The sequence below is a fragment of the Thrips palmi genome, unplaced genomic scaffold (assembly GCF_012932325.1).
Source record: "Thrips palmi isolate BJ-2018 unplaced genomic scaffold, TpBJ-2018v1 HiC_scaffold_15, whole genome shotgun sequence".
Classification (NCBI taxonomy): Eukaryota; Metazoa; Arthropoda; class Insecta; order Thysanoptera; family Thripidae; genus Thrips; species Thrips palmi.
The window spans coordinates 2044668-2070549 of record NW_023144624.1 but is presented as its reverse complement, the minus strand read 5'-3'; the positions used below and the strand labels follow the sequence as shown (position 1 = coordinate 2070549).

The window sequence follows — 25882 nt, the reverse complement described above, 5'->3', positions numbered from 1 at the left end:
AGGGAGACAGACGAGTTTGCTATTATTATAACCAGGATTGCCTGCAAGTGCTGGCCCTTACAGAGCCGCGCCTTCAAGGTAGGCCACCCATTTGACGCGCCGCGGCGGAAAATATGATTAAGACCCAGCCGGGAGTTGAACCCAAGCACTTTTAAACCACGACCGACATCTCAACCCACTGGGCCACACCTGTTTGAACAACCTCACGATTTTTTCCCCTGTGATGAGGCAAAAGAGTTTCCCCCAACCAGAGTGTCACTTGAGTGTGTGGTTCATTATAAGAAGAAGGCAAGAAGAAGGTAAGAAGAAGGTCAAGTAACACCAAACAATTTCTACATGACAAAAAAATGGCACTTTCCTTTATTAACAGCTCTTACGAATGAGCAACATTTTACATGGCATAATTAATACAATAATATCAGACCAAGAAGAGGTGACTAAGTTCTCAAACCTTTTGTGACTATAGATAACACTGGTAAGAAATTAAGAATACAAGTTTAAAATTGGCTTTTGGAAAGTAAAAAGTTTTAACAAAACCATAAAAAATGAAAACACAAGGAGAGAATCCACCCAAGAAAGCTACATTGATTGGTCCGAACTGAACTAACATATTCAGTAAATGAATATATAAGCAATATATCACTGTACTATTACAGTTAAAAACATTGGAGATGCCTGGATTTTGAGATAAAATGGCAAGAGAAGATGCATGAGTCTAAAATAATACAAAAAGATGCAACATACAACACACCATAGATTAACTACCACAATAGTTTCTTGACACTGAATCCCACAAACGCCTAAATTCCATTAAAAGTGATAAAAGTGAAGAAGTCCCTAAAATGTTGGAAACATGCCATTGCAAATACATTTACATAAGAACTGCATATACCATTTCATTGATGTAAGTAGTCAGTTTCTGATCACAGATTTATTTTTTACCTTAACCCACTGACAAGAAAAATATAACAATAATACTCCCTATAACTGACACAACAAAATTAAAACTTTCACTGTGATGGGTCAACCCTTGTAGATGCTATCCAATAAATGTTACTAGGAAGTTCACAGTTACCAAAGGTGCTTGGGTTCTAAAGACTTAAAGTACCATATTACCTTTAATATCACCCTCATTTCAATATATGCATATCCTATGATGAGCAGAAAGATATAAATATGATTATAAGTCTAATTTCTTTTCGTTGCTTTGTAAACAAGAAGAAGAATCACAAATCAGAACTTTCATGAAATTGAGGAGATTTCCTAAGGAGCTTTCTATCTAAAGCAAAGTCTCAGGTATGTGTTTACACAGTAAGCTAGTAAATCCACAGCCACAAACATCAAAGATACAGGATTCAGTTGGTTTAGAATCAAACTCTAAAGCAAAATAAAAATGCTTATCTTCACTTCAACCTCATATTTACAGTCGAACAAAAATTAACATAATAAAAAAAAACCTGAATATGCTATGTGTACTACTTAACTTGGTCATTACTTAAAAATAAATCATACTGGCAACAAAATCCTTTCATGGAGGTAAATCACAGATTCACAGAACCAAGTTAATAGCCTGTATAACTTTTCTAATGCTAATACCCACAGCAAATACAGAACTGCTTTACTGAAATTCATAAAAGAAAATATAGCCTGGACTACAGCTTAAAAATTGACAAATGGAATTACTTTACATACTGTAGTGAATACATGTGGCTTTCATTGAAAACTGTACATTAGCAGAGAGAGGACACACTTTTTAACAGACTATCTGTCATACACAACACAAGTAATTTAGTTGCCACTAACATGTAAGAGGTGGACAGTGCAAGCGTCAGAACTGTGTTCACAAGTGTGGAGTCCTTTACAAATTTACAGAACTTACTAAGAGAGAAAGTTTAAAATGACAGAATAAATTTTTCATTTAATACATATAATTCATTGTTTGCGTTCTCTGTCGGCTCTATACCCACGTTCTCGTTCTCGATCGCGGTCGCGGTCGGCGCGGTCGGCGCGGTCCGACCGAGGGTGGGCTTCACGCGCTTCACGGCCCGGCAGCATGCGGAGGACATGCTGGCTCGGGGACACGGCGGTCACCATCCTGAGCAGCAGCACGGCGAGCACCTTGTCCAGCGGGTCCATGAAGCCACGCTGCACCCACTTGGGTATGGTGGTCCTGGCGTGGGAAAAGCCCAGTTTCTGGAGGATGTAGTCTACTCCATACGGCTCAATACTTTTACCAGCCCATGACAAAAGCCTGAAAAGAACAAACGAAGACAAAAATTGCTTTAGTCTTAGAAAGACCAACATTTATTGTTGTAGTGAAGACCATTTGGTTTTGTTGAAAGTTACCTGACTGTGGGTTCGAGATGCCATGTATTGCAGTGGTAATTCCTCCAGTCTTTAGTGAAAACATCAGCAGGATCAAACCCTTTACGTTTGGGCTCACCATCTGATGAAGTAGTGCTGTTACCATTGCTATGAGCACTTCCACTTGGTGACATTTGCACATCTTTAGATTTCTTATCAGGATCTGGACTACTTGCTCGGAAGCCACTCTGAGCTTGTACAACCTAGATTTAAAAAAAAAAACATAATTGGGTTCAATAAAAGAAAGGCACCTCAGAATCAATACACTATTGAAAATACTCACCACTCTTTCTTTCTCTTTGACATACGAAGTAATTAGGTCATGGAGAAAGAAGAAAGCTTCAGCATCTACTGTCACAAATATGTGGTCCTCAAACTCAGTAATAAAACTACATTCCACGACAGGCTTGCGATCTGGAAAGGCAAAAATATTATAAAATTATGGTAGAACACTAAGCCCTACATCAACTTCAGATTTGATTATAGATAAATTGATTTACCTATATTATCAGGTGTCCTTGCTGCTTGGAGGTGCTCGGTTTTAATGTGCAATTGGAGTGATGGGAGGGCAAAAATAACTTCTCTTGTGTGATTGAGGTCCTGTGGCTTTGTGGTTGGTCGAGATCCCCGCCCTGGATCAGCATTAAGAGACTCTGTTCGCTCTCTCTCCAAACTAGGAAACTGGTCCACCGCTGTAACAATAATGTGCAAAATGTAAAAAATGTAAAAACAACGAGGTGAAAAAATGAGGGATGTGAAACCAACAGTATTATTAAATACAATACAAGCAAGGTGGTGGTGGTGGTGGTGGAGGTACACAAGTCAACTCTATGCCATTAAAATAATAATAACAAAATCAGTTTTACTCAAGAAAAAAAGCAGTCAATATACAGGTGGGGTCTACTGCCTGTCACAGAGATCATTCATCAGCATTGCTAGCACTTGGAAAGGCTGCCTAATGCACTACCCAAAAATCTAAACAAGGACTCCATAACACATACCTTGCTCTGTTGCATCAAATGCAACGAGGATATATGGTTTTTCATGAAAAGAAAAATGAATCTTTTAAGTAATTGTCCATAACTAAACCATAAATGACAACTTTGGGGAAGCCTTAATAATTTCTATCAATTTCAAAACCATAAGTTTGAAAAGAAAATTGAGAGAGACAGATGATAACATAGTCAGAAGTTGGAAATGCTTTGTTTCTTCTTACCGTCCATTTCACTGTTTACAAAGGCATAGTGGAACCATTCTTGAAGAGTCTTAAATTGAGGCGGGAAGAGAATGTTTCTTGACATGCGGCAAACAGTAGCCATGCTATGATGCTGTGCATGTGCCGCTTGCTCAGCAGTCATTCCGAGGCTGCATGTGAGTGTTTGAACAACATGAACGTCCAAATGGTCAACAGCTGAAATAAAAGCACAGAGTACATAAGCACTTAACTAAAAACTGTTTGGTTAAAAGAAAATTAAAAAAGGACCAACTTTCACTTGATGGAACTTCTTGGGCCTCAGTTGCAAATGAAATACACGGCTCTTTCAACGAAAACAGGGCCCAGCTTTTTGATTTGAAATTGATGCCATGGAAACAGGCAAGTGATATATGACTACCATGTAGTTCCATGGTGCCACCAAGCACTGAGCCAGACTGTGGCAAAGGAATGCGCAGCGTGGGCAGTTGAAGCCCCGCTACATGAGCTAATGCGCCTTGCCAATGACGATGATGACGTGCATCTTGAACTGACCACGGGCCACCACTTCCTGAGCCTGAGAACAGCAAAAATAACTCAATCAAAGCAGTACATTAACCCATCGGGCCCACATTATAATTCTTGAAAGACACCTACTGTCCGTGGATACTTTTTTCTGACGTGGTTGACTGTGTCCAGCTTGTTTCTTGCGGAATGAAGCTGAGCGCGCTCGAGGTTGCAAAGAGGAGAAAACACGCTTACTGCTCTTAAACTGTTGGCTGAAAAATTCTTCGAGTTTGTAATACATTTTGAGCAGATCAGCTGTGGTTGACTTTGAAATCATTACTTGCAGCTGGTCCCATCCCATGTCACCATGCATGAATATCATAGCTGGCCTGCAAAGTAAAAGAAAAACTTTAGTGTAAATAGGGACTTTTACAATTTATTTTTTTTATTACACGTTGGACACGTTAGACTAAAGATGCTCATTATTACCTTCTTGTAGGGTTTGCAGAATCATCAGAATGTTTCTTGCTTATCTTCCATTCATCCCGAAGTGACACATCTAAAGCACTTACACGGCTCATAAGAACTCCTGTACCCATATAATCGAGCCGCAGCTCCAATGCAAACAGCTTAAGTCCTACTTTGTGGTCAGGTTCTGTGCCAGGATCCTCACGAATATGAACTAGAAGAATAAAATTATAATATAAGTGATCAGAAAAAGATATATGTCAGAAAATGATGGTTAATAGTCATTTTGACTCTTACTGTAAGTGTCTATTTTGCTCAGCTCAATCGTACCACCAACAATACCGCCTTTAGCATCCAGGCTAGAACCTCCCAAACCAACTCCAATAAACATATTCTTGTGACCTGTGCTTCCAATTGAAAGTCTGCCTTCTGACTTGAAGTCTTTGGTCAACCACCTGAGAAAACAAAAGTTTGAACAAAGATGTAAGACAACTAATAAGCATAAAGTAAAAGGAATTCAAAACAGAAATTAAGGATAGAAAGTTACATACGTGACATTTCCCATGACATTGCCCATGTTCATATGCACATTCAGTTTTGTGAAATTGATAGCAAAGAGTACCAGAGTCTCCCAAGCAGTGCCTGATTTTCCTTCCAAACTCCATCGTTTCGCATCTGAAAAAGAGAAAATTCTCATAAAGAATTCAGACCAGGGTAAAGAAGGTGAAATTACTTAGCTGTAACTGACCAGAAAATCGAGCTGAATATTGATTGTTTGAAGGGTCTAGATTAAGTCTTAATTTCTCTCTGCTTTTGTTGCTGTAAAATTTAAAGGTAGAACATTGCAATAAAAAACACGTTCATTCTCACGTAAATAAGAAACATGAAAAATGCACGATAAAATGACCATTGTAGTTTTAAATAAATTATTCTTAAAACTGACCCTAAATTCATGTTATTGACAGGGAATGATACATCTCCATCGAAGCTACCAGCTGGAGACTCCTCTCCGTCACTGTAAGCAGCACCCATGCTTAAGTCTCCAAGGAAAAGGCGACGAACTATGCTCCGTCGATACCAAGCTTTAGGGAAAGCCAGTATCTCAGTTAGTCGACGCATGTCATATTTGAATGAAGCAGATCCAATGTCAACAATAGCTGTTGGAAAAAATACAACAGTAAGTTTCACTTAGAAAAGCTGGATGCATTTGAGTGAATACCTTCAATACTTACAAGAAAATCGGATGCATGCCTGACTTTGATCTCTGCCACCCTTAGGTGGATCAATTCCAAAGTTTAGTTTCCTACTACGAGATAAATGTACTTTTACAAATTCTACATTGATGCTGAGAGAATCTTTTCGTTCACTGTCAGTTAAAGGGGACCACTGGGCTTCTTTTGATGCTGAAAAATATAATTAAGGCATTAGAGCACTATGTTTACCTACAATTAATAACATTTTTACAAAATTTATTTAAACGAACCAGTTTTTTTGCCTCCGTATGGATGGAATATATACACAGAAAAGTCTGATAAGCAGCCAGTGACACTCAAGCCACCAACAGCAGATGGAGCAGATGGTGCTTTACATGGACCATCACCAAATTCACTGAAACACAAGAATTCAGAGTCAGAGAAAAGAACACAGGTTGAAAAGCTGCAATGCAAACTAACTCACCTCTGGAGTTCTTCCTCAGCTCTTTTGGAAGAAAATACAATGTCTAGGGATGGTAACTGCAACATGCACTCGACGCGAGATACCGGCAGGCAAGAGAATCGGAAAGTTGAGGGCTGCATATGAAAGTATACTATGACATCTACAGGGAAAGAGGCATACACATAATTGCCAGGTCCAGTCCCTGATGCCCAGATTGGTGCTGAATCTGCTGGATTGTCCATGGAGAACATTGCATTCATGGATCCTGAAAATGTTGAGAATCAACCAATTAGAATATCAATAATAAAGAGTAGGCAAGCAATCAAATCAAGTTACAAGTACTTACCAGGATTTGACAAGGACGTTTTAGGGAGAAGAGATGGAATGGGTTCTAGAGTTTGTTCCAAAAACTCCAAAATATGAGGACTGATAATAGTCTCTTCAGGAATACTCTGCAAAGTCATCCAAGCAAACAGGCTTGCCTTTTTGGTGCTTGATCTACGAGGGAGGCCTGCACCAGGTGCTCCTTGAGGCAGGAAATGTAAAGGGTTGTATGTGTGATCTGTTGAGGAGCGAGGCGATAAGTTTTCTTCATTTAATGTTTTGGATTCATAGTGCACCTGTAATTAAAGAATATTTAGTTAAAAATAAGTAACGATCGATTTAAACAATCGAGAAAATGAGAGATGAGAGTTCATTTCATCCACCTTCACATCAAGACCAGGAATGTGAAAAACAGTGAGATCCATCAGTTGAGCTACAGAGCTTGGTGTGCCTGTTGTCAAGTAACGTAGGCGAGATGATGAAGTATTTCCCTTCATTTCCTTTGTGGCTCTTCTGCTCATGTTTGGGCTTGGAGGAGGAAACTCCAACATTCCTCCAGAACAACTACGTTCTTTCTTCATTCTACTAGAGCTGAAAATTTTTTACAATTTTAGGAGAAAAATAGTACCAAGGGCTGTCATCGGAGACAAATACCATTCATTCATTCAAATGCATGACTTACAGCTTCATTTCATCTTCTTTTGCCACACTGCTATCCTTAGTGTGTAGAACACATTTTCCACTATTTATGAGAACTTTTACATCAAGTTCAAAGTCAATGTTAGGTTCTTGTGGTTTCTGCAAAGCTACCATGTATGGACTCATAGGACTTGATGCACCAGCTGGATCTGTTCGCAAGTTTGGTTCCAAGAGGGGAGCACTAAGGGGTAAAGAAAAGGTGTCAATAGAAGAGGAGATACTGGGTATCAATAAGTCTCAATGACTGGGAGAAGTACGCACCATCCGTCTATTGAGTCCTGGCTCTGACTAGGAGTCCCTAATGTATTCGGCTTTCTACGTAGCTCAACAGTCTCCCCATCAACATCCATGTGTGAAGAGCCAGGGGTCCAATCCAAACTCAAATCGGAGCTAGCACTGGGCAAAGATGATTGTCTAAAAGTGAACAAGAGACAGTATTAGAAACTGTAAAATTTTATAATAGAAGAAGGATAAAAATTTCAAATTTAAAAAAATATGAAAAAGTGACAAAACAACTATTTACAGTTTTGTTATTTAAAATCTCAAAATTAATAAAACACAACAAGTCAACAAAAATTTTGACATGTTTAACTTTTACAAACCTGCAGATAGTGTGAGAATCACTAAAAGTTACTTTGGGTGCTGTCATGCCACGCATACGCAAAGATGCTGAACGAGAAGGGCCTGACTGAGGGGAACCCCCCGACACACTGTTCTCTTCAGGGCTATTGGAAGCAAAGACATGCAGTTAGTTTAGAGAGGTACACAAATAGGCTTTGAATTGTGTTTATTTTAAGGTTCACGTAATAAGTGCATCCCTCTTAAACCGTGTGGGCCGACTTGCACGTGATCGCGACGGTATAGGCGGGATAACGGTTTATGAGAGATGCCCTGTATTTTGACAGTTTTCTTTTCCCTAGAATGCTGATATTATTGATAGATTGACCCAAAGCTCTTTCTTGAATGTAACTAAAACTTTTAGAAGGAAAAAATTAAAATTATTGTAAGAGTTTTATTTTGAAATGAAGAGGAAGAGAAAGAAGTTGGCTGAGTTTGGATTTTGTTCACGCAACCAAAACCAGTATCCTCGTAAACTAATATAAATTGATAAAACAGTGAACCACACCATAACATCTGAAGCAGACAGAAATTCAAACACAAGTGCAATTTGAAACCAAAGCAGACACACTCCTTGCTGAAGGTTATGCAACATATGTACAATGGTGTTAGTGCACAACAATCACAGCAACATCAGAGCTGTGTGTGTACCTGCAACGACATAGGCCAGAGCTTTGACCTTCTGAAGATGAGCTCCTACAAACAGAAACGTGCAAGAGCATAGGGTTGATTTTCCCCTTTAACTCTGCTGCATTGCACCTAACTCTGCAATTTGAATATTTGTAGGGCTTACTTTTACTCCGTTGAACAGTGAAACAACATTAATGGGTCGATAATGTGTCAAAAGTTTTCAGATACAATTTACCCAGTCAACAGGAAAGGGTAAAATTTGCTATGTAAAACATTAGAAAATCAAAAACATGGTACTACCTTTCAGCTTCAAGCTGGTGCTCAGGCATAGGCGATGGGACAACAAATGACCGAGATCGAAAAGTTGATGCCTTCGACCCCAAGCCAAATTTTCCCTTGATTGATGATGCCTTAACACTTTGTCGTCTAAGTTTTTGAATCATATCCCTAAAAGAAACATTATGGTCAAAGAGAGAATAAATTTGACAAAAAGACCAGGGTTATTTTCCAGTTTTTCAAGTACCTCCTGAAGTCTTTGAAAACCATAGCCTCCAGTTCTTGGAGCCTCTTCATTTCCTGTTCAATAGTTCCATGGGATGCACCAAGAGAGCGAAGATCAGAAATAATCTTTGCTTGCTCATTCATTTCCTTTTCTATCAATTTAGAGCGTTCTTTGGCATCTAGAGTAGGATCAAATACAAATGCAGGAAGATTGTCCATCATGTTTTTAGATTTTCTGAGGCCAATGTTTTCCTGGAATAAGACAGAGTAATGAAAGCAAGCTATCACAATATAAGATATTGGCAGTGGGTGGATAACTTACAACGCGACTTGAAATTTCTGAGGCATGCTGCCCGTCTGTGAGATCGGTTTCATCTGAGTCAGATTCCACAGTTGCTGTGTCGTCATCCTGTTCAGTGCTTGTCAACATGGTCAATGTATGTCCAAGTGCAGACAACTGTTTACCCACATTGACATCAACATGTATATCAACACCCTCCATCTGCCATCCCACATTAAGAATCCACTTGGCATTTTCTAAAGCAGAAAAGAGAAAGCAAAATATAATATTGATAACTCATCTCAACTCTTTGCAGCCAAAAGACATTTCGGTGGCATGCTCTTACCGCCTCCTTGTTTCTGCGCAATTGTACGGCTGCACACTTCATATGTGCCATCAGACACAACACACAAATTCATAAGGTTTGTATCATTCATGTCAGGCTTCCAATCATCCCATGATATCTCAAAATCGTCGGTGAAGCGCAGGCACAGCCCAACAAATCTTCCCTTGCTGACTAATGAGCCACTACTGCATGCGGATATGCTTGTGTTTTCTAGGGTGACCACAACAGCTCCTCCAGTTTCTGAGTCAGCATACATCTTTCGTCGGTTTAAACCCCAAGATGCCTGTAACAATAATGTCATTAAATATCTCATTGTATCCTGGTTTATTAAGCTTATTCAGAATTTTCATAAATTTGAATTGCATTCTTACCATTGGCAATGGGTTTAAGGGGACACAAATTCCCATGTCTTCAACTGTGAGTTGAAGGAATAGGGTACCCAAATGTGGGGATGTCATCTGATTGGTCAGCTGATTCAAGGCCATCTTATCGAACACCTGTTGTGTTGCAGTAAGCACTTCCTTAGTGAGGTTGGATCGTTGCTCATTCCAGTACTCATAAGCATTTTTGTAGTTTAGCCACACAAGGATAGCTTTGTCAACTGCCATTGGTTGTATGTAAATCAAAGGTCTCTTCAAAGTGATAAGAACAACTTCCTTATCTCCACCTTCTCCTTGGGCGGAGATGGTCTCATCTTGGAAAGCATTTCTCAACCCTGAACAAAGACAAATAGCAAATAAAATCCACTAATTTTATCTCCATTCCTAATCTAATAAAAACATGGAAAAAGCAATTAATGGAGTTGACACGTCTCTTGATGTGAACTCACCAATTGTTGTCTTGAAAAAAGCATATTGTTGGAATTCAATGTCAGCTTCATCAAACACAGTATTCCTCAGTAACTGGCCAAGGCTGAGATTAATGTCAACTGTCGCTTTTCCAAACATTTTGCCAGCAGTTTGGCCTCCAGATACATTCTGAACACGATTGGACAGCTGGAATTCAACCATTCCCGTCTCCAAACGCACAGCAGAGCTAGTGGGGGTTGTAGCTGTTAGCTGAATTCGCTGGAAAGGATCATACAGAAACATTTTGTATTAGAATTTATCTCAGCTTTCTTTCTGCAAATTGTCAAGTCATATTGCATCATTTGCTTACCTTGATGCGAATTGCAAGAGAAAATAAGATGCGGTCAATAGCAGAGGTTGAGGTTTCTTCGCCTTCAAGCCAAATTGGAACAGGTTTTTCACCTCCATACACCTTCTGAACAACTTCATTCACCTCCTTCATAAAAACTTTCTGAACAAAAACTAGGGTGTTCAGGAGATCTGTAGTCAAAGTATTCTCAAACTCTCCTATGTCAGCCACAGCATTAAGATAGGATCCTTGACGGAGAACAACTCCATCTGTTCAGGGGAAAAAACGAAAAATATAAAAACTTGAAGACAGTGCACTGTACATTTTGCACTACTAATTAAGTCAGTCACCTGCAAAATTAGATTCATTAGGATTCTTGCTATCAGATATGTACTCTGCAGCTACATGTACATGTGGCAGAGGAATGTTTGCTTCTGGAGGGAGATTTGCCTCAGCAACCTGAAAAAAATTACAAGCAATTATATTTGTGAAAATTTCAAGATGAGAAACGAATTACTCATTCAAACAAACCTGTAGCTTTGTGGTGAAAGAGAGTGAATGCTGAGCCAAATCTACAGTAAATTTCGCTTTGCTTCCTGTTACACCTGCACTCATAACTTGATCCATTTTGTACTGAGCTTGTAAAGATGGTAGAAGAGCAGCTGTGATACTTAGGCTCTGCAACAACATACACCATGCCACATGAATACATTAATAAAATAAGATCAGAAACAGAAAAAATATTTAAGTGCTGCTGTGTCGCTTAGACTCTGCAACATGAAAACAAAACAATGAAACTAAAAAGCACACATATCCCATTTAGCAAACATGAAAACCAAACAGCATATTCAGTGCAATGTCAATCATAATGAGACAAAAAGAAATATTTAATCATAATACTTAAAGAACACATAAATGCACAAGGTCAAAATGTAAAATATTGTTAGACTCAAGCCCTATAAAGGGAAAGGTCGGCAACCAGAAAGAAATCACTTACAAAATTTGACCAACAAATAGATAAGATAAAACTTCACACAACCACATAGCACCATTTAAAGCATAAAAATAAGCAAAAATGGTGAGAATCTTGCAGCTTCAGTCTTGAGAAGAGATCCATCTTCAACTCCTGCGAAATCACAACCTTCAAGACTTCTCAGAATCTTTAAAACAGTCTTTACAAATAAAAACAGAAAAATTTACAAACATATGAACAATATGTGTGTTTAAACATTGCAAGCCTGGCAGCTGTGCTCTGAACAACGAGTACAACAATAACAAAATTGAAACTTGAAGCTTTATTTAAAATGTAAACCATCCAGATAGTCGAATCACCTTGCCGCCTGTTTGAAGCTGCTCATGGGCTTGAGGATGCAGCACAGTAAGCACTGGCAGAAGCTCAGCAGTCAACGTCAGCTTCTATTTTGCAAGAAATGAAATTGACCAACTGAGGTGAAAGAGAGACAGACCTAAACCATTGCTCAGCATTTTTTTTTTTAAATTACCTAATACAGTGAAAAACACGGAAACAAATTGCACAGAATCTTGACAGTTAAAATTTCAAAGAATTCAGGAATATAACAAGAGAAGCCCATGGAACCAGGGAAATGTAGATCAAAGGATGTTTATGAAGCATGAACGTTTGTTTACACAATCGATAATAAGTATGGATCTTCAATCTACTCAAGCTAACTACATGAAAAAAAAAAAAAACAACAGGAGAGCGAAGAAGTTTTAACTAACCTGAAGAACGACAGAGAACTGCATTACAAGAGGCTGCAGAAGGTTAGATTCTGATTGAACCTTTGCAGATGGAGGAGGAACTCCAGTGGGGGCTGTCTGAGGGTGTGGTGACTGTTGAGGGGCTTGAACCTCACCCTCTTCAGGCACAGCGCCCCGGCTGACTCGGCTCGTAGTGCGAGAAACACGCAATTCCTAAAATAGTAAGTATAGTTATTGTTGGTATTGTAACATTAAATTTTTAAATTAAATTTTGTTGGGGACCCACCTGCAAGGTAGAGGACAGTTGTTTACTGCCTCTGGTCATCATACCATGCAGAGCCACAGGGTGCTGTGGAATGTCAATATTAACTGCTCCAACAGTCAAAAGGCCAGAGTTCTTGTCTTTGGAACGCTTTGTCATGCTTGAGTACAGCATTTGCGACTTCCCAACAGTCACCTTGACAACAGTTCTGTTTTTGTTTTGTTTTTTAATTATTAAAAACATAAAATATTAACTTTTTTACATAAAGACTGCAGTTCACAGGCAAAATAAAAACAGAATTTACTCACTGCTGATTGGGCGCTACTCCCTCAAGCAAAACAATCATTGTGCGACCAACTTGTCCACTGAGGGAACATTCAAGACTGGCAGGTCGTGTTTTCTTGCGGCAACTAAAGCTTGAATGGAGGCTAGTGATTTCAGCCTCCAGTTTAAGTCCACTTAAGGTAGCAAGAAGTCTTGTACGGTGGATTCGAGCAACACCAAACACAACCAGGCGAGTTCGTTCCCCAGTGAGCACACCTAATAAAAATAGAGTAATTATTTTCACTTCTGTAACAATTGCAGAAAACAACATAATGTAAAGAAGGCAAGACTTACTCAGCTCTCTTGGCTTGTCTTGAATCACAGGAGTAGAAGCTGTGAGGTTGTCACCTACAGTGCTTCCTTTTTCTACATCATCCACACCCTCAAATTTATCATATTTGCGATCAGCATTTGCAACAACTGAGAGCCTGGAAAAGTCAGTATTCATCAGCTTCTGTTTTACAATGGTTGGACTTTTAAAATACTTTGGCAAAGGGATATAATTTTATTTTCTACCATGCCCCTTACCTATGGGGAATCGTTTTGGTTTCAGGCATTGTTGCATATAAATCCAAAAGATAATACACTGTTTTCCAACAGCGAGGTGTTATATTGTTGGGATCGATGAGCTTTGCAGCTACAATGCTTTCCAAGGCAGATCCTGATGGGCTGAGGCATTCTACTCCTTCAGTCAAGTTCATATATCCTTCACAGAACATAATAAAATGTATATCAGTACGTCTTAAAGAGAAGCCTTTAAATTCACTATTGAATAAATTACTTTGTACTGTCACACCTTTCACACTTTTGCTAGTTGAACGAAGTTTCTGAGCTAAACTTTGATGTCTCAATGTAGAACGAACACTTGCAGATTGCATGCTAGCAGAACGTAGAGATGATGATCGAATGCTACCTGATGGTGAAGTGACTTTTACTTGACTGTGGGAGCGAGGGAAAGCATTGCTGGGACCACTTGAGTTGTATGAAGGTACAGTCACTTTCGGATCTGCCGCAACTGAAAGAACGTTTATTTTAACAACATGGTAAATAATACAAATACCATTCAATAATTAAATATATTGACCAGTAGGGCAAAAGAAAGACAATGGGGGCGGAAAAGTGACTTACAATGAGGGTGATTAACGGCACCAATACCTGAAAGATTTGAAGCAAGTGGAGCACCAGTGGACAAAGGTTGTGAGTCACGTTTGGTGACTTCAGGCTGCTGCTCCCTTAGTTCCATTTGAGTTTCTTTCACATTTTGATACATGTTGCTGATTTGATGCAAAAGCCGCAACAAGGGCATATTGACCTGTATTGAGCCGAAAATTGGTAAGTGTACTATGTTTAAAAATCAAAGTCTTCAAAGGCCAGAAAATTAATGATAGAATACAAACCTGTTGTGAAATGTAGCGAATATTCAAATTTACGTTTACAGTTGTGCTTGTGTGCTTCTTCAGTTGACCCCGACTTATGTATAAAACATTCTGCCGTTGCACCAAATCGTCAACAGTCATGTCTGCCACCTTTCTCAAATCCAGCTCTACAGCGACTTTTTCACACAAAAAGGCTGGTGTGTCAGTAGGGATGTCTAAAAATATCTTGGAGCCTTGACTTTTAGTTTTGCCTATGGCTGTCTTGTTGCGTTTTTTCTCAGCAGGCTTCCCTGCCTCACTGACAACAATGTCAATGCGCATAGTATCCATGCTTCCAACTAAAGTCAGATTTGATCCCCAAGATTCAAAGGCTGAGGTCTCATTGTTTGCACCTACAATAGATTATGGAGTTAGTGTGGCAGTTTACTTTAAACAGACAAGACGTATTAAAATTGCTAGAAGATAAAAAATAATTATGAAACAAACCAGCATTGTTAACCATCTGTTGAGGCACCACACCCAAACTTGAAAGGAGGGGTTCAAAAATGAGATGGGCATCCAACAGTCTAAGTGAATCATGGATGGGATATAAGCTGTAACCTGCAGCAGCAGAGGCTGCCGCATCACACGGTTGCTCTATTGTCTCTTCAGTAGTCATTGTGTTTATCTTTGATTCCTGCAAATTTCAATGAGTATTATTGCTCAAAGCATCTTAACAATAACGACCAATACGCTTTACTTTAATCTTGAACCTAACTTACCCAATCTGAAGCATGCTGGGCATGTTCACCACCTTTCATAAAGCCTTGTTGCTTGGTCATCCAACTGTAGAGATCTTCATTGGGTTCATAATTAGTAGGTGGAGCAGGTGGAGAAAGGTTAGCATTGTGATAATCTTGGCTTCCCAACGAGTGATTACTGCCATGACCGCCAGAGTAAATGCTTGGATTTGAGCCAAGGTTATGAGCTACTGGTGATCGTTGTTGATCCTCCTTCAGAGCACCATAGCCCAACCCTTTATCTGCATCACTTTTACGGTGAACAGTGCTGGTGAGCAAAGGAAACACGATGCTGGCTCTACAAGAAAGTGGAGCTTGAGAAGGAGCTAAGCCCTTCTTTTTTGCTTTCTTCTTTCTACCATCATGTGGAGATGATTGGGTGGTTGCTCCTTCTCCATCCTCTGCATGAGGTGTCAATGTAGGAGATGTTAAAGTATTAGAAGCATGAATATGTGGAGTTGTATCAATTAGCATTGCACACTCGTCTGTAACAGACAATTCTCCATCTGTCAGGATATTCTCCTCATCTTGAGGGTCGGGGACTGCAAAGGTGACATTCAATGGCTTGATGTGCTTGCTCTTAAAGTTGTGCTCAAGTAACAATGGAGTGTAAAGCACATTCTTCCATTGCCTACTAAGTACAATGACACCTTGACGCAAAGTAGACAAATGAGGCAAATCACTTTCTCGTAAATTGGCTTCAATACTGCTTAAGTCAGTTTGTAGAACATATTTTAAAAGCACATTACACAGCTGACAAGAAGGATCTTCAACAAGAGTCTTTGCCATTGGTGTGAGACGCCCATAACGACTCTTCACTGGCATGTGTATGCTCTGCACATCGAGAGCCTCAGCCATAAGACTGGATACAATAGCAGTGGATCTTCTATACTTGGAGCGGAACATGTGAACAATTCTTATAGCCAAGCGGTTGCTTGGGTTCATCCACGCATTGATAGCAGGAGATGCAGTACTCAGTAAATTCCAATCCAATCGAGTAAAGTCAATTTTTCTAGTAATAGGTGTCCTTGGAGGGGCAGCAAAATTAAACCACACTTTGTGCAGATCTATAACACAAGACGATGTGTTTGCATGGTTACAACTTTTGACGGGAGCAAGCTGAGCATTGCCAACACTGCTTGTGGCTGTGCTCGCGGCTGCATCAACATCTGCAAAAGGCCCTTGTGGACCAGAGGCTGCACTTCCAGTACTCCCTTCAGGGACAGATGACAAGGTATGTTTCCCAGAAGGCTTTACACCCTTGCCAGAAGTTGAGTCATCAGCGTGACTGAAACGAGATGGGTTCGTGCTCTCTCCAGTAACATCCAGATCATCACGAGACCTTACGGAATCTGTGTAAGCTATGTCGACTTCACTGTCTTCCAGCTCACCTTCCCTTCTATCTAACTGGGAGCGTTTGACAACTTTAACAGAAACTCCTTCCAGACCACATTCAAACATAATGAACCCTAAGCGTTCTTCTGCTGCAGGTCCGGATGTCATGTCTTTGTCCTGTTGGGGCGGCTCCATATGAAGACCTCGACTTGGTGAAGAAACACGAGCACAGGTGAATAGAACACGTGAGCAATGTTCAGGGATGGCAGTGATGACAGCATCTTTTAAAATAGAGCTTTCATTACGGAAACGTCTTAGTTGAGCATGAACTTTTCCCACATTTAGAGCAACAATCGTTTCCTCTAATTGCTTGTCAGAGGTTTCAATGTACACTGGTTCAGCACCAATTTTGTTTCGAGCCACACCTCTACCCTGCATTTGTAGACCCTCCAAGAAAGGACGAAGGCCCTTGTAGCCACTTGTTGATTTCTTGTTGGCAGGAAGGACCACTGGTCTGTTCAATGTCTGAACAACTTCTCGAGTCTGTTTTGAAAAGCAAAGCAAGTATTTGAATACAAATTCATACATTTAAATCAAATTATGAACTTTTTAAAAATATTTATTTTTTAAAACTTACTTGTTTTCCTACATGAAACCTTACAGTAACTGTGTCAAGGCAAACAGCAAAAAGCGAAACGCATGTCAAGTCTCGAATATTGTCTAAAGCCGCAAATGAAATAATTTCTTCCACTAATGATGCCTGAAGTAGTGTTACATTGACCTAAACAAGGAAATCAAATGAATCAGCCCAACAACAGCTTTCAAAACAGGGCAAATTAATTTTATAATTTGAGAAACCATACCTTAGGGAAATGGATTGTTCCTTGCGTTTGAGTGTAAATACATTCCTCATAGCTGTTTGTGGGAGGAGGGGCGTTTATTTCTCGCTGAGCGGTGCTATGTTTGCTACTTGCTTGCAGCTGAGAGAGGTAAGAGAGGGACTGATCATGTTTTAGAATATTGGCAGCACAAACAGAACTGATGCACTCATTGTGCAGATGGTTGAGGACTGTTACAGGATGCAAAGTTGCAAAGGTTGGAGTTAAAGCATCTATAAATCTGGAAACAAATCAATACTTAGAGCATCCTGGGAAATACAGATTATAGCATCTTAATGGTTCAGGTGGTTAAAATTAATTACATACCTCTGCAAACTTTCCAATACCAATGGACTCAACATGATATCAACATCACCTTTGAATTTGATAATAACAGTTGTGCGAGTGCCCATTTCTGTGTGAAGAGCTAGGAGCTCTTCCTCACAATCTGAAACAAATTAAGGTGAAATAATCATATAAGCCATAGTCTCTGGCACACTTAAAAAAGAGATGACATACCTGTGTTGCTTTCCCCACTGGATTTTGTGCTTGGCATGTTTGGGCTTTCACCCCATGTATAAGGGTGGGTAGGAGTTTTGCTTGATGGAGGTGGAGGTGTCCCATGACTGTCCTGATTTCGACTTACCATTTTCAAAGAAGTAAATCCTTCAGTCAAAAATTCAAAATGTGGGACATATCTGCCACCTGTAGAAAGTCGCAAAATAATTGAGGACTACCAATCACCAAGAATAAAATTAAGAGTAACAAAAATAATGCTGATCTACAAATCTACTTACCAATGTAAATAAGGCGCCCTTCATGAGTGCGTTGAAGCATAGGAGCAGTCAGAGCATCACATCCACACGGTAAAGAGTTGTGAGCCCAGTTAGCACAGCTCACCTTAGGCAAAGATAATAAACATCAAAGAATTGTAATAAAAATACTAATATGCTGCACATGACAGGTTGCCATTTCAAACCTGAGAAAGATGGTTGACATAGCTGGACATAAGTAGAGGAGAATCCACAATTGGTTTGTTGACTTGCATATGCAGATTGACCAGTGCTAAATCATCTTGTGATGACACAGCTGAAAGGAAAGAAGTGCTGGAAACAGATGGGGAGTCTGAGGACTCTAGGTGATGGTTGTCTGGGTTCTGAAAAATTGACATTAGGGACAAGTTTAAAATGCGTACATACAAAATATATAAGAGCATAAATTAGTAAGACCTGTAATTTTACCTGGCCGTCATGATCAGAGTCTTTTAAATGTCCATTTATTAATCGAGGGCTTGGAGATGAACGCCTGTCTTCTTCTCGAACAACCACACCCTGACAAAAATTATTTCTGTTATTCATAGCCAGGTTTAAACAGAAGTCATATGCTTGAAAAAAATTGAAAAGTTATCATCAGATCAAATAAAAATTTTAAACATCCAAAAGAAACTTACCAAGTCCAAAGAATTGCGAGTGTCTGTGGTCTCAGGAGCAACAGGATCAGCAGTAAGAATCATGCTTTGTTGACTACCATAGGCTCGCCTGCACAAAATTAATGTGAGAAAGAGAATAGGATTGGAATTTACATGTAAATTGACCGAGAAACAAGCACAAACCTTTGCATTCCATTTGCTTCTTGCTTATGAAGAGTAGACCCTGAATGTTGCAAAGAGGAGTTCCTACTGCATGCCACACTCCCACTTGTACCTCCAGCCAAACTACTAAGGTCTTCATCTGCTGAGAAAAACAGCTCAGATGGATTTTCGCTGCCCATTGAGAGGGTGCGCTGAACCTCTTGGAGAGCATCCTCTATAGAGTGGTTTGAATCAGATGGAAGAGGCCCCAATGGAGACTGGGCAGCTTGTACCTGAAAAATAAACAAAAGAATAGATACAACTAGGTTCTTAGAGAATAATCATGAAAAATATACACATATAAGCAAACCAAATTAAAAAAAAAAAAATATATGTGTACCTGATTGAAAACTAAGTTTCGGGTGGAGTTGAAGTAATCTACTGCTAGCTTGGAATCAGACACACTGCACTTAGGAGCAAGGTCAGCTTCAGGCACACTTAAAATTGATTTACTCCTTTCTGTGTGAAGTTTTGAATCAGAGTCCAACTTCTGGGGAAGAAGGTTAGACGTAGCACCATCAACAAGGCGAGCATAAGGAACATCACGGAGCAGCTGAGGAGTTTGACCCCTGATAGAAAGGTGCAAAACAAAAAAACCCGTAAGAACAAGAATAATGTTATTGTAATGGTCATTTTGTAATTTTTTGAAAAAAAAAAAAAGTAATCATAGAGGGGGAAATACCGATTGTTGGCCAATGAGGTGTATGAGAAACGACGATTGATTGACCTCTTGTCGCCAATAGGACTTGGAGATATGGGGGAAGCAGTACTGGCCATTGTTGGACTTTCAGCTGAAACCACCTAGTGTTAGACAAAGCATAATATCTGGATTAGCACAATTCTTGAAGGTAATAATTTAGTAACAACGTAACAACATCCCAATTAACACCTTTGTGGTGACTCCACTTGGAGGGTTGACTCGAGAAGAACATAATGGGTCGTATAAAGTGACATCTTGAGAGCCATAGGGTGGGGTATGAAACACAAGAGAGCCTTCATGTAGAATGCTCTGACCATATCCAAAGTCTTTACCTCCTTCAAGTATTCTGGAAAAGAAAAACCATAATAGAGGTGTTAACACAAGGAAGTTTTATTTAAGAAAGGACTTAATACAATTTGGAAATGATTAGTAAGGTACCTGAAGGACGCTGTATTCACACCCTCAGCCGCGTCCTGGCGAGTGGGCTTAAAGAAACGGGGCCCATTGCGGTTGCTTCCAAAGAAAGCACAACCACCAATGCAACCACATTTAGCAGGAGTTTTAACACTTGGGCCATTGTCAGGTCCCCACAAGAACCAAAGACGCTTGATACGATCATCATGGATTTTTAAGTACCTGAGAGAAACGTGAAACATTATTTAACTGAACAAAATTGAGACAAGGAAGAGACGGCACAGAAAGATAAGGTTACTCACTTGTGTTGAACAAGATGTAAACTATGTTGTGGAGAAGGCAGAGAGATGGCCGCTTCAACCACAAGGGGGCCAAAGGCAACAGATCCAACCTCAAGCCAAAGCTCTGAGCTCCCTTCAGGGCCCGATCCCTTCCCATTTGTGCCTTGCTGGCTAGCCTGTTGGCTTCGTCCACTACCACTACCTGTTGTGTTAGTGCTGCTACCTGTTGCTCCACCAATGTGACTACCTGTGGCCACAAACTGGTGAAGCTCCACAGAAGGTAGAAGGGCTGTCACTCCAGACTTAATTCGATTTCCATGAAGGTTGCAGGTTGAAACACGTATTGGACATGCCTATGAAAAACATTTTCCAACAGCATTAGCACAAATACAGGACAAGTTAATACTGTGTACTAATTTCTATCCCATGGGTAATTTCTTCATAAAACTTGAATACTTACCCAAATCTCCATGGCTGTATTTTGCTCCAATAGGTATATATCAATCTCATCTATAGCAACTCTAGTCATACGGTATTTTACTTGGTCACTGGAGGGGCACGAAAAGCGTGTTTCATTATCTGACTCTGGGCACAGTAACGGAGGCAAGCCGTGCATACAGGGCTTAGGAGTGTGCGGCGGTCTCATGTTATTCTCAGAATCACATATCAGCATCACAAATGTTTCTAATCCAGTTATGAGGTGATGCAACTAAAGGTAGCAGAAAAATCACATTTTAGTAAGATAGAAAATTCCGTACCACATGTTAAACAAAACCCAAAAGCTCACCTGAGGACCAGTCAACTTGCCACTTAATTTGCCTAGTTGAACTTCCACCAACCATGCATATTCAAGAGTATCTTCGTCAAGAGAACGGCCTTCATCACTGAACATAGCATGATGGCGTACCTTTGGGAAAAAAAGGAAGTAATTGCTTAGGTATTGATCAAGTTTCAAAATAGTTATTGACCCATGCAAGAACTCACTTGGAGAGATGACAACATGAGGTGCCCTTGATTAAGGTGACCTTCTCTACCAGGGCGCAAAGCATGGTCAGAACTAATAAGGAAAGCAGGAGAGACCAAGACTTGCAAAATCGTTTCCCTGTATGACTTCAACATTTCAAACCCAAAGCGTTCCACCAGAATGATCGGGCAGGGAGGATCTTTTTCGCCGCAATTCTGTACAAGGAAGTGCAAGGCTTTTTATTGCACCTGAGGGTTTTAATCACAAATTATGTTGCAATACAAACCTGGGAATAATTGGTTACCCACCTTGACAAGATGAGCCTGAATATCATGCATAGTCACAGAAACAGTGACTTGCAGAGGCCTGTATTCCCTACAATCAGCATGTTTCCTTATCTGAATTTGTGGCTGTGGTGTTGTAGATGTGCTTGTTGATGATGCAGCATTGCCACTAACCGATGGAGCATTTACTGTAACCCCTGGTGCTGGTGAACTTGGTGCTGGACTTTGACTTTGTGTCATATCAGTGAATGCTTGGTCGTCTCCAAATATATTTTCCTGTAAACAAAGAAATGAAGATCAAAATTTTCTATTGTTAAAAGAAACAATGAGTAACACAAATATAACATACCTTCAAGTGCATGAAATTGCGCAGCAGTGAACCATAGAGCAACATCACTGAGGGCCCAATCTCCAGCTCCACCAAAACTGTATCAGCAGGCATTGTTGTTGGGTCTAACTTTTGATTGCCATCCTGAAACTCAACAAGAACAACACTATTTGACCACGAAGAAAACCATCCAACAATACGAAGATAGGTAAAAGAAATTGTCTATACCTGCTGCCACTGCATTTTAGATGTTTTACGGCCATGAGGTATTCTCATTGGAGACAGTAGTATTTCCTCTTTTTCAGGAGTAGTTATGTTGGCCTGTGGAGGTGGCCCTAATGGAGGTGCTGGATGGTAAGTGTAATGAATACTCAAGGCCACAATCGGAACAGACCAGCAGTCCACCCAGCCGGTACTGAAAATTTTTATAAAAATGAAAACAAGAATTTAGTTAACAAAGAGTTTAATTTGATTGCTAATTTAATGAAATAAGCACTATGGTACATCTAAACCACTCACCTTCGCTGACAAACATTTCTCCACCTCCTAACATGTTCACACTTCTGTCTGAGATTACCATCTCTGCCCAGAATTTTGGCATTGGAATCCAAAGCCAAGAGAATGTTCCTACTACTGTTTACTTCAGGCAAGTAGAGAGTTAAATCAACACTTTCTCCCTGAAAACATATTCATATCAATTTGGCGCACACAGTCAAAGAAATAAAGTAGAAATATTCTGACACTTCAAGAAGAAATGGCAAACCTGTATCCAAAACCGCAAGGGAACTGTCGGTGGTAGGAAGTCCACAAATGGGAGATCAAAAGATAGATCAAAGAGGTCTCCACAGAAGGCAATATGTGCTATAGTTAAAGAAAATATATTATCAGTGAACTTAAGTTAATTTTGTACATTTAAAGACATGTTGATTTATCCTTGAAAATCTTACAGTTTTCTTGGTTCTGTGATGAGCAGTCTATCCAGTTGTATTCATTACAAAGAGTAATAAGTTCAAATTCCATGAGGCGGAGAGACAACTTCCAGGTGTAAGGAATGAAATGCAGTAAGTCAGGCCGAGCTTTGCTGGCCCAGTCATTAACCAAGTCTAAAAAGAGTCACAAATTGAATATTGAGTTATTTTGAGAAAATGTGAGACATAAATGAAATAGATTAAGATGTTCAGATACCTTGGAAGAAATGTTTATGGGCAAAAATAAGATTAACAGTAGCTTTACATCCAGTAAGATTAAGGATCCATTCTTGATGGTCATTCCACCGTAGAGGGTAGTGACACTTCACACCAAATTCTAAAGTTTCACTTTCAACCAAGCTGCGGTATTGCAAGCTGGTAGATGCTTCAAGATGCAATAGCTGTCCATTTACTTTTGTTGTATAACCATCTGGCTGTACTATCCATGGTATGGTTATTTCTAGATATGACCCGGGGCCAATGTTAATATGAATTGCATTTGTTTCCTAAAAAGAACAGTGGTTTACAAAAATTATAAAAATGACAAGGAAACATAGTTTAAAGTAGGTTTGTTATTTTATCTCACCTTATTTTTGGAAAAGAGAATATCAATGGTGGCTTCATTAAGAGTACTTAGGCGAATATCAAAGGATTGGACTTGACGTTTTTCTCCCGGTTCTAGAGGTTTTGTAACTTTCATAGATTGACAGTCATTGGGAAAGAAAAACTTAAAAAGATTCTCTCTTTGTCTATCAGCCCATGGTCCATAGCTGAAGTCTGTTCCTTTTCCACACTGTAGAATTTTAATTACAAGAAAAACATAAAACAAGTTTGTTTATTCTTGGGTAATAAATAGAATAGTGGATTACCTTTATGTCCATTCCCCATATTGGTGGCGCTGACTCAACTATATCACCATTAGCTAGTCGCAACATTTCTGGATGTTCTGGCACTACTCCTGGCTCATCCATATAATAGTACATCTCAATGTTATTTGATGAAAGTACAACAAATCCTTCACCCATGTAACGAGGGGGATCATCTACCATTCCAGTGTACTTTGGGCTTGGGGCAAGAATCACCTGCACAAAGAAATGTAAAAAAATAATAATATAAACTACCTCAAAATCAAGTTGGGTAACTATATTAAGGAATGTTTAAAGACGAAATCACCTTGAAGTTTTCAGCTTTACATTTGGTGAAGTGCATAAAATGGTCCAATCTTGATGCTGCAGGTTTTGTTGAGTATACAAAATGGGCTTCTTCCACATTCACTGATAATGTGGTTGGGACAAGTCTGTTTCCAAACACAACTCTACCTGATGACACATCAACCTTGATGACAGGTATTAAATCACGCCAACTCTTCCCAAGCATAGCACCAGGCTGAGGTCTTTGTTGCTGAGCAGTGGTGGCAGCAGTATCTTCATCATCTGGTCACACAAATGTTCAGTTAAGAAGCAAGGGAAGAAAAATACCTAAATCTATAAATGAGAAAAAGTTTATATGTACCTTTAAAGGGGCTTTCTCCTGGAAATAGCAATGATTCCAGGCCAAACACTCTCTCTAATCTGGCATACATGTGTGATCTGTTGTAAACATGTAGCTCAAAACCATTCAGCATGACAGAAAGTCTGGTATCAGAGTGAGAAAGATCTAAAATGGAAAGAAAAGATTTATTAATATCTGAGAATAAAGGAAACTAATACCTTACTTTACTAGAGTATCAAGTTAACATGCTAAAAATGGCATACCTTCAGAAACATCTTTGGGGACATATGAACGCCACCATCTAAAGATGAGATATCCGTCTTGAACTCTCAATGTGTAGTCATAGGTAATATAAGACACATCTCTGAACATTATCTTCCCCGAGAGGACATTCCATGTAAAGGAACCTGTAAGCGGAATGACGAATTTGAACCCAAAGACAGGCTTAAGGCTTTAAGTTATTGACAAAACGATTTACTCACCAACTTTAAAATGACCCTCTTGAATGAAAAACCGGTTTAATAAATAAGTAAGCAAATGACCAATAACTCTAGAACTATAATAAGTAATATATATGACCCAAGCCATGGCAGAGACAAGAGAGCACAGAAGCCAGGCAAAATTACTGTCCATTTTAAGATCATTTAAATTGACATGACTGCTGTAGTTCCATGGAGCAGCCATGGCAGCCTGGGCCGAGGAAAGCCTGTAGTCAGAGGCCCCCATCTCGTCCCCTACTAGGGCAGACATAGTCAGAAGGTTTTCCATTTCAACCTGAAAAAGATAAAGGACCGATCGTATTTAGAGCATTCATTCAGCTAACTACTGCAACATCATTGGGCAAAGGGTGTCTCAGCTGGCCCACTGATTATGTTACACTGGATGCAATGTCAGTAAAAAGACATAGTGTTGGGGAGATAAGGTGTCGGCCGAGCGGCACGATAATCAAAATAGGGTGCGGTATCGAGACAGAAGCAGGGGATCCCCCGTTCTTGGAACAAACACGAGCAGACACTGACACAATGTGGGGTTATGTCCGCGAAAAAACTATCTTAATTGACACTAGCGAACTGTACCTGGTGTTTTGGAGTAGGATAAAATTAGGACCATGCCTTCTTTTCTACAGAAAACCACTTTTCTTGAGTAAACACATGGTCATCTACGAAGAGATGACAAGTTTCAGGTCAGTTCAAAGATCAACAAATCATTTTGCTTTGCCACTGTTATTATTCGCAGGTGTGTCCGTCCTCCGAGGAATGTGCATGCTAGACAGCTAGTAGGCTATCATAAAAACTGAAGAAAAGACAAGGAAAATCGCTTGACGAGCACTAAAATGGGACGCGATTGAAATTTCAGTAAAAAGAATACGATTGTCTACATTGGAAACTGACAGCTGTCACGCAGATTAGTATTTTTTTGTGGTGTTG

At 39.7% G+C, this 25882-nt stretch overlaps 1 protein-coding gene across 6 annotated transcripts; it reads right to left on the bottom strand.

Moving 5' to 3' along the window:
- Window positions 1-329: 329 nt before the first annotated feature.
- Window positions 330-25882, bottom strand: LOC117641612 (transmembrane protein KIAA1109). 6 transcript variants are annotated; one of them, XM_034379094.1, is made up of 71 exons: window positions 25532-25882; window positions 24938-25229; window positions 24719-24862; window positions 24477-24620; window positions 24138-24397; window positions 23834-24046; window positions 23551-23757; window positions 23182-23470; window positions 22944-23099; window positions 22760-22857; window positions 22516-22673; window positions 22225-22411; window positions 22018-22146; window positions 21693-21944; window positions 21405-21599; window positions 21208-21327; window positions 20881-21129; window positions 20442-20773; window positions 20164-20361; window positions 19915-20071; window positions 19708-19826; window positions 19366-19594; window positions 19008-19258; window positions 18846-18933; window positions 18637-18726; window positions 18375-18551; window positions 18193-18295; window positions 17915-18100; window positions 17723-17843; window positions 17381-17636; window positions 17155-17298; window positions 15165-17060; window positions 14890-15079; window positions 14425-14795; window positions 14156-14339; window positions 13824-14042; window positions 13556-13733; window positions 13322-13455; window positions 13012-13243; window positions 12728-12911; window positions 12463-12654; window positions 11254-11400; window positions 11073-11181; window positions 10744-10991; window positions 10415-10652; window positions 9957-10300; window positions 9586-9868; window positions 9282-9496; window positions 8982-9211; window positions 8759-8905; window positions 8480-8593; window positions 7472-7624; window positions 7194-7391; window positions 6895-7102; window positions 6534-6807; window positions 6209-6452; window positions 6015-6139; window positions 5764-5934; window positions 5475-5688; window positions 5280-5350; window positions 5083-5206; window positions 4829-4986; window positions 4553-4745; window positions 4214-4452; window positions 3852-4133; window positions 3581-3775; window positions 3366-3371; window positions 2865-3056; window positions 2648-2778; window positions 2347-2567; window positions 330-2251 (listed from the first exon to the last, which is right to left on the bottom strand). In XM_034379094.1, the coding sequence occupies exons 2-71, from the start codon at window positions 25221-25223 to the stop codon at window positions 1933-1935; spliced, it is 15111 nt and encodes a 5036-aa protein (XP_034234985.1). In that variant the 5' UTR covers window positions 25224-25229; window positions 25532-25882; the 3' UTR covers window positions 330-1932. The 6 variants fall into 6 exon arrangements, with proteins under 6 accessions (XP_034234985.1, XP_034234982.1, XP_034234987.1 ...); XM_034379091.1 differs by lacking the exon at window positions 8480-8593 and adding an exon at window positions 7813-7935 and having other exon boundaries at window positions 25532-25881; XM_034379096.1 differs by lacking the exon at window positions 8480-8593 and adding an exon at window positions 7813-7935 and having other exon boundaries at window positions 14183-14339; window positions 25532-25881.